This window comes from Cryptomeria japonica, chromosome 7, assembly GCF_030272615.1.
Source record: "Cryptomeria japonica chromosome 7, Sugi_1.0, whole genome shotgun sequence".
Taxonomy (NCBI): domain Eukaryota; kingdom Viridiplantae; phylum Streptophyta; class Pinopsida; order Cupressales; family Cupressaceae; genus Cryptomeria; species Cryptomeria japonica.
The window spans coordinates 834612196-834621733 of NC_081411.1; the positions used below are offsets into that span (position 1 = coordinate 834612196).

Consider the following 9538-nt stretch of genomic DNA (forward strand, 5'->3'; position numbering starts at 1 on the left):
ATGACTGTCCTAATTATGTTAGGACATTCCTAATGCATCTATGACTGTCCTAATTATGCATATGTTAAAATGGATATATGAAATTAAAATTATTTCATGTATTCCTTTTTTAAATTATTTCATAAGATCTTAAAAAGGATGTATGAAATTGCAAATTTTGTTTTAAACCACTAAACAAATAATTTTCTTATGCAACTTCCTTCAAATGCATTGTTAAATCTAATGTAAATCTAATAGGATTATAATTAATTTTGACTCACACTTTTTTTCTAACATTTAAACAAAATAACACTTAATAAGTATTTAAATTCTAAAAACAAGAAAATATTACCTCAAATATTCAAATTTGATTTAAAAAAACTATGTTCTTCCTCTTTGACATTTCCAAATGAAAACAAAGGTGGTGGAGAGCTAATGGAATGTATAAAATAACCTTGCATAAAATCTCAACACCATGCAAAAAGCATTTTTTTGTCTGATCATGCGTAGAAAGAAGACAAAATGAGAGAATGTGAGATTGGATCACGAGTCAAGGGTCCCATATAACCATTTTTTAGTGCAGCTCATTTCGCTAGCCATATTTGGTGCTAACCAAATAAATTCCATTGAAATTTTTCAACCTTTGATAAATTTCTACTCAATACCCTATAATCTATACTTTATACCCTATAGTTTGATAGCCATAACCATAAAAATTAAATCATTTCAAACCTATAACAAATACCCTAAGATCATATGACCAAATATGCTAAATCCTTGACCCTATACAATAACCATAGACCCTATAACCCAATATGCTAAACCATATGAGGTCATTATGGGTCATATGGTGTCCTAAGGGGTCATATGATGTCTTATGACCCCTTAGGACATCATATGACCCCTTAGGACACAATGTGAACCCTAATGATATGTAAGGAGTTATATGGTATCCTAAGGGGTCATAGGACACTATATGACCTGTTAGGACACCATATGACCCCTTAGGACACCATATGACCCATAACAACACTATATGGTATTCTAAGGGGTCACATGGTGTCCTAAGGGGTCATATGGTGTCTTATGACCCATTAGGACACCATATGACCCATAACAACACTATATGGTGTTCTAAGGGGCCACATGGTGTCGTAAGGGGTCATATGGTATCCTATGACCCCTTAGGGCACAATATGGTGTCGTTATGGTTTGTATGGTGTCTTAAGGGGTCATATGATTTCCTATGACCCCTTAGGACACCATATGACCCCTTAGGACAAAATATGGTGTCGTTATGGGTTGTATGGTGTCCTAAGGGGTCATATGGTGTCCTATGGGGCCATAGGACACCATATGACCCCTTAGGTGTCGTAAGGGATCATATTGTGTCTTAACGGGTCATAACACAAGGTGTTGTTAGGGATCATATTGTGTCTTAATGGGTCATATGGTGTGTTATGACCCCTTAAGACACCATATGACCCCTTGGGACACCATACGACCCATAATGACACCATATGGTGTCCTAAGGGGTCATAGGACACCATATGCCCCCTTAGGACACAATGTGAACCCTAACGACACGTAAGGCATTATATAGTATCCTAAGGGGTCATAGGACACTATATGACCCGTTAGGACACCATATGACCCATAAAGACACTATATGGTGTTCTAAGTGGTCACATGGTGTCGTAAGGGGCCATATGGTGTCCTATGACCCCTTAGGACACCATATGATCCCTTAGGACACAATATGGTGTCGTTATGGGTCGTATAGTTTCATAAGGGGTTGTATGATGTCCTATGGGGTCATAGGACACCATATGACCCCTTAGGTGTCGTTAGGGATCATATTGTGTCTTAACGAGTCATATGGTGTGTTATGAACCCTTAAGACATAATATGACCCCTTAGGGCACCTTATGTTGTCATTATGGGTCATATGGTGTCCTATGGGATCATAAGACACCTAATGACCACTTAGGACACCATACAACCCATAATGACACCATATGGTGTCCTAAGGGGTCATATAGTGTCCTAAGGGGTCATAGGATACCATATGATCCCTTAGGACACAATATGAAACCTAACGACATGTAAGGGGTTATGTGGTATCCTAAGGGGTCATAGGACACTATATAACCCGTTAGGATACCATATGACCCCTTAGGACACCATATGACCCATAACAACACTATATGGTGTTCTAAGGGGTCACATGGTGTTCTAAGGGTTCATCTAGTGTCCTATGACCCCTTAGGACACCATATGACCCCTTAGGAGACAATATGGTGTTGTTATGGGTTGTATGGTGTCATAAGGGGTCATATGGTGTCCTATGATCGCTTAAGACACCATATCACCCCTTAGGACATAATATGGTGTGATTATGGGTCGTATGGTGTCTTAAGGGGTCATATGGTGTCCTTTGGGGTCATAGCACACCACATGACCCCTTAGGTGTCATTAGGGATCATATTGTGTCTTAACGGGTCATATAGTGTGTTATGACCCCTTAAGACACCATATGACCCCTTAGGACACCTTATGTTGTCATTATGGGTCGTATGGTGTCCTAAGGGATCATCGCATACCATAAGACCATACTGACTCCATATGGTGTCCTAAGGGGTCATAGGACACCATACGAACCATACTGACACCATATGGTGTACTAAGGGGTCATATTATGTCCTAAGGGGTTATATTATGACCCCTTAGGACACCATATGACCCCTAACGACACCTAAGGGGTCATATGGTGTCCTATGACCCATTAAGACACCATATGGTGTCATTATGGGTTGTATGGTGTCCTAAGGGGTCATATGGTGTCCTATGACCACTTAGGACAAAATATGGCATCATTATGGGTCCTATGGTAACCTAAGAGGTCATATGGTGTCTTATTACCCCTTAGGACATCATATGACCCCTTACGTGTCGTTAGGGGTCATATTGTGTCCTAAGAGGTCATATGGTGTCCTATGACCCCTTAGGACATAGAGAGGGGATGGAGTGAGGAAGAAACTGAGAGAAAGAGGTGAGAGAGGGAATTAGATGGGTGTAAGGATGAAGAAGGAGATAGCTCAAGGGATAGGAGAATAAGATAATTGTGAGAGCTAGAGAGGGGAGGGACAAAGAAGAGTATGTATCTATAAGAATGAAGAGCCCGAGAAGAGGTAAGGGGAGAGAGAGAATATGAGATCTAGTTCATAGAGAGAGATGGAACTGCAAGGGAAGGGAGATAAAGAAGGAAGAGGTCAGATGGGAGTTTCTATGTACACATTTGGCGCTCTCCCTATTTGGCGAGCGCCAAATGGAAAAATCCATTCATCACATTTGGCGCATGCCAAATAGGGCGAGCACCATATTTGGCTCGCGCCAAATGGCCCGCTTAGGGAAACACCAAACCTATGGGTTGGATTTGCCTTGGGCATCCAACCCAAAAGTTTGGATGACCATTTCAGGCTAGAGATGTGTTTTTATCAGAACATTGAAAATTTTGACATATTTTTTGTCGTTCTCTCTGCTAGGTTTGCACGTGTTTCAATGAAGTTAAAAAAAATACCGTGGTAAACTTGAGCTCCCTCTTATCTATCCAACAGTGTAATTTATTTCAAATTTTGATTTCATTAAGTCTTTCATCTATAATTTATTTTGTCAGTGTGTCTATTTTTTGTCAAAAACCAACATGCACTATTTTGGGTATAGATTTTTACACATTCATCAGATTTTGAAAAAACTTACATTTTTAGAAACTAGACTCCATTCTACACAGTTTAAATAAAAAAAGTTTTGATTTTTGATTTGTTTTCAATGATTTTAGGGGGGAGCACGCTCAAATTTTTGTTTTTCAAGATGCATCCATTTCAAAAATTAGTAAAAAATCTTATACTCATTAAAAAATTAGCTGAAAAATCTGGCATAAACTACAAGGTGTTAGCTAATTTCTCACTAAAGCGATTTTAAAAATTCAAAAAAAAAGTTAACATTTTAGGGGGGCCACAACAAACGCTATGTTATGTTTTTTGCATGAAAACAAGACCACTTTTTTTGGCGCCCCTTTTTGAAGCCCTTAATCTCCACCATTTTCAAAAAAAATTAGTAGTTTAGAAATTAGACTCAAAGCACTCTGGCTCTTGTTCTTGTTGCATCTTCAAATTTGGAGTGTAACTATCTTCAATTTGTCGTTGAAGTTCAAACTTTGCTGATTTTAGAAAAAAAAAAGTGGCATCTTAAGACCCCCTTTTGGTACTTCAACTTGGTGCACATACCCTCAACTACTATGGTATCTCACAGATACTAAAAGAAATACATGTAACCAATATATATATATATATATATATATATATATATAAAGAGTTGTTATGAAAATATTAAGATCATGTAAAGCAACGAAATCAACTCCTAACTAAGGTGCATAATTATGTATGATTCGCCTCTTCTTAAATCAATATTGAAACAACTACTATGGTAGGAGATTGTTTACAAAAATCAGGTCTAGAGGTTATACCCTAATGAAAACAAGGCGATTTTGTAAATAGTGTGACATTGATTGCAAAAACAAATTTTACAGTTAACTTACAAAACATATAAGTTTGAAAACTTACCTAGGAATGTCTCTTGCCACTTCCACTTCGTCTCCCACTGACTTTCACAAACCTTGTTAATGGGGGTTAAAATATCGTACCTCAACCACCACGAAACCCTAATAAGTTCAAAGGAAAACAAACAAAAATTGAAGTGACCTGATAGATTTTAAAAATTACAAACTGTAAAAGCACTTATAGAGGAAAAAAAATTAGGGTTAACAAGTTAAAAAATCTCACCTCCAACCGCGCTAATGCATTCACCAAAAGCACTCCCAGCCAAAGAACGAGACCTCAATGAAGGAAAGAAACCACGCAAAGTAAACCCTAATCAACTAGAAACCTGCGGAGCAAAAAGAATTCACGAGAAAATTAGGACCGGGAAACAAAAGAGAAGAAAATTGCATATTAGGATAAACCAGTGAAAAAAGCTCACCTACAATCGTTGTAATGCATTCACCAAATGCACTCGTAGCCGAAGAATGCAACTTTAATCAAGCCAACAAACCTGGGGTCTAATGCATTCACCAAATGTAGTCGCAGTCGAAGAATAGAAGCTTAATGAACCCAAGAAACTGAGCAAAGTAAACCCTAATAAACCGAAAACTTGCAGAGCAAAAACAATTCAAGAGAAAATGAGGAGTGGAAAACAAAACAAAAGAAAATGACAGATTAGGGTTAAGTAGTTTTTATTTAGACTGTAATCAAACGAAAACTTACAAACCCAAAACAATTCACAAGAAAATGAGGACTGGAAAACAAAACAAAACAAAATGATAGATTAGGGTTAACCAGTTTTCATTACCCATCACTTACCATTCGTAAACCTAATCAACCGAAAGCTTGCAGAACAAATCAATCGCAAACTTGCAGAGCAACAAAAATTCACAAGAAAATGAGGGCTGGAAAACAAACACAAGAAAATGACAGATTAGGGTTAACCGATTTTTATTTCGTATCCATTACCGTTTGTAAACCCTAAGCAACCAAAAACTTGCAGAGAAAAAACAATTCGTGAAAAAATGAGGACCGAAAAACAAAACACAAGGAAATGACAGATTAGGGTTAACTGGTTTTCATTGCCATTCATTTACCATTCGCCACTTCTTCGAGATTCGTGCAATACACACAACACAATCTAAGGCAAAATCAAGTTGCCCACATGTCATCACCGCGAACACGTCTCACTCGCCAAGGAAAAATTGTCGGGCACCGAAAATCAATGCTCGTTGGAATGTCTTACACTTCGACGGACAAAAGGCCCACTAAAAGCCTATATATACTTCCCTTAACATAATTTTCTCATATAACTTTTCGTAACGCAATTTTTTTTCATACACCTCTTACTATTTAACTTCTAATGAAATCTCATTTTCCATCTCTTAATAATTAAGATTCACAATTGAAAAAGACATTTAGAAGGAAGAGAACACCACTCTCATCTATTGATGATATCATGGATGATGAAAATGAATTTTTTAATGGAGGATGCGTTGTAATTGTTTTATTCAAAAAGATAGCATGGGAAATATCGCCGGAGACCGTCTTTCACATAACCAACGCCATCTGAAACGGCCTGTGTTGTTCCAGCAGAGGGAAGAAAGAGATGGAATACCCGATTCAACAGCCCCAGGCAGTCTGCGTTGTGGCTCAATACTTCTGCGCCCCCTACCCTGTCGAACTCACTGTAAAGAGGAAACTCCTCACTCTTACCGGAGGAGACTTTACCGTCTCCGATTCCAACGGTAATGTCGTCTTCAAAGTCGCCGGAAAGGTACTCAGCCTCCATGACCGCCGCGTTCTGCAGGACGCCGCTGGAAATCCCCTGCTCACCATGAAAGAAAAGGTAAAATAAACCCTAACTTATGTAAATGAACCAAATTTCAGGGTTTGATTTGTGTGAATTGCAGGCGTTAACGATGCACAGGCGATGGGAAGCATTCAGGGGCGAAAACTCCGATCAGCAGAGTTTTATCTTCTCTGCGAAGAAATCGTCGCTGTTTCAGCTGAAGACGGCTCTTGATGTGTTCAGGGCCGGTAATAAGGACGAAAAACTGTGTGATTTTCATGTAAAGGGCAGCTATTTCGACCGATCTTGCACGGTTTATCAAGGCAACAGGATCGTCGCAGAGGTGAACAGTGAAAATTGGCCCTAATTTTGATATTCTGCTTCTAGTTGTGCTGTTGTATTTGGAGGTAAAACCCTAACCTTTGTATTGTATTAATCAGATGAAGAGGAAATACACAGTGGCAAACGTGTTAATTGGGAAGGACACGTTTTCGGTGATCGTGCAGCCTGGTGTGGATTACGCCTTCATTTCTGCTCTCATTGTTATTCTGGACGAGATCAACAAAGAAGGTACCTCTGAAGACTAGACAAATCTTTTGTGCTGCTGCTTCATTTGGATCCACCAACACGTCTGGACACAATTGTTTTTTTTGCTTGTCTTTTTTTATTGGGAAAATTGTCGTGCTTCTCGACTAAGTTTATTGGAAAATTGCCGTGCTTAAAATTTTCAGACGACTACAAAAATATCTTATCGCTACTGCATTATCGTTAAAGTAGATGTGGAAACTTTATTGTAGGATTAGTCTGCACTTTACACGGTAAAAATAAAACTCAAGGTAAATCACTTTTTATTAACAAACATTCATTTTCAAAATTAATTTTCTAATCCTAAGGAATTAATTTCCTTAGGATAATGTTTTTAATCTTATTGGTTTTTGTGAAATTTTAGTAAATAATATATATTTTTTAAATAATTTTATTTAATATAGATTCAAAGTTATTATAGAATGTAAGTATTGTTCAAGAAATTTTAGAAATTTATTATTAATATTATTTTTGTACTTAGATTCAATATAGATGGTGGGTAAAGAAATTATTATAGAGAACAAGTATTGTTCATGAAATTTTAGAAATTATCAGTAATATAATACATTTTTTCTTTAATTTCTGTATAAACCTATTTTTTTTCCAATTAAAAAATAAGTTATTGTAGAGTGTAAGTATTATTCAAGAAATTTTAGAAATTATCACTAGTATTATTTTTGTACTATAGATGGTGGGTAAAGAAACTATTAAAGAGAACAAGTATTATTCATGAATTATTAGAAACTATTGCTAATATTATTTTTATACTTAGATGGAACATAGATGGTGGGTAAAGAAACTATCATAGGGACATGTATTGTCGAAGAAATTTTAGAAACTATCACTAGTATTATTTTTATATTTAGATGGAATCTAGAGTATTTACTTGCATTGTTGTTTGCTAGCATCTAAAATTATTGAAAAATAAATTCCATAGGATAAGTCTGCATTTTACACACGTAAAAATAAAACTTAAGGTAAATCACATTTTATTAACAAACATTCATTTTCAAAGTTAATTCAGTAAAAGGAGCCAGATGATGTTTTTAGTTTTATTCGTATTTGTGAAATTTTCCTAAATATTTTGTTTGGAAAGAATAATTTTACTTAATATAAATTGCAAAGAAGTTATTATAGAGTACAATTAAAGTTGAAGAAATTTTAGAAATTATCACTAGTATTATTTTTGTACTTAGAGGAAACATGGATGGTGGGTAAAGAAACTATTATAGAGAACAAGTATTAATGAAATTTTAGAAACTATTGCTAGTATTGTTTTTCTACTTAAATGGAACATAGATGGTGGGAAAAGAAACTATTATGGAGAACAAGTATTGTTCATGAAATTTTAGAAACAATTGCTATCATTATTTTTGTAATTAGTTGGAACCTAGAAGGTGGAATGTTAGTTTACTTACATTGTTGTTTGGTAGCATCTAGAGCTATTGAGAAATAACTTTTTTGGTTGGGACATGTATAATGACAAAAGGGTCTCCAAATAAATTTGTCAATATAATTGGATAGTCACGAAAACCATTTCATATATAAAAATTCAATACCAAATAATTTAAATAATATGGATAATAAAACGAAGTATTAAATCATCAACTATGTTTTTTAATCAAGAAGATGGAGACTAATATATGTAAGTACATGTAAAAATATCAAGAATATGGAGAGATTAAAAATGAACATGTAGAGAACCACTAGGGTTGGCAAGGTCATAAGAATGCTAAGAATAAGGAATTAGATATACCAAATGATTTTGTTTTGTTGGAAATGAGGTGTATATAATGATAAATGGTTTGTTTTTATTTTATTTTATTTATTTATTTTCTTTGTATAGGACATTAGCACAATCACATAGACATACTTGTACCAATGTTGATATTCATATGGAATTAAACACAAAAACACTAAAATGGATTCAAAACACAATGATATGATAATTTTGATGTTTGTTCTAAAAAGTAGTCTAAAACACATGACATAAAATAGGTACAATTTTTAATGTGAAAATGTAGAATATGCAAATTTTGACCTTTTTTTTTTCCCACTTTAGTAGGTTGACTAAACTAAGTGAGGAGGATGCACTAAATAAGATGATGTGAATACAAGAAATAAAATAGAAAGGGGATAATTCAAGTCAAACAACATGGTATAAGAGTGAAGGTCCATACTCTCAAGCAAAGATGTTAGAAAATTGAAAAATTTGCATAGTATATACATTATTTTTAAAATAAAAATACATTAGAAACACGGGATTGCATCACAAATCCATCCAAAAGATAGAGACTTACAACATCCTTTAATCAAGTCTAGATTAAAACTTTATCTAATGTGCACATGATTAAAGGATGATTAAGTGATAATGGAGGATTAGGTTAGATAATAGAAAGTAGAAAAGATGATCAATTAAATAAACTAAAATTTTTAGTTAATTTACAAAGAAATCAGAATAAAGTGTTTAGTTAAATAATTGTTTAGTAAAGGCTAAGTCTTAGGAAGAAATGGAAAAATGATTTTGAATGAGAAATGAGGATAGCAAGAAATATTAATTAATTAATATTGATGTTAGGAGTGG

General features: G+C 35.1%; 1 protein-coding gene across 1 annotated transcript; it reads left to right on the forward strand.

The window, feature by feature from the left end:
• The first annotated feature begins 6119 nt into the window (after positions 1-6119).
• Positions 6120-7097, forward strand: LOC131074283 (protein LURP-one-related 15). The gene is made up of 3 exons (XM_058010869.2): positions 6120-6426; positions 6491-6712; positions 6810-7097. The coding sequence occupies exons 1-3, from the start codon at positions 6187-6189 to the stop codon at positions 6954-6956; spliced, it is 609 nt and encodes a 202-aa protein (XP_057866852.2). The 5' UTR covers positions 6120-6186; the 3' UTR covers positions 6957-7097.
• The last annotated feature ends 2441 nt before the right edge of the window (positions 7098-9538 follow it).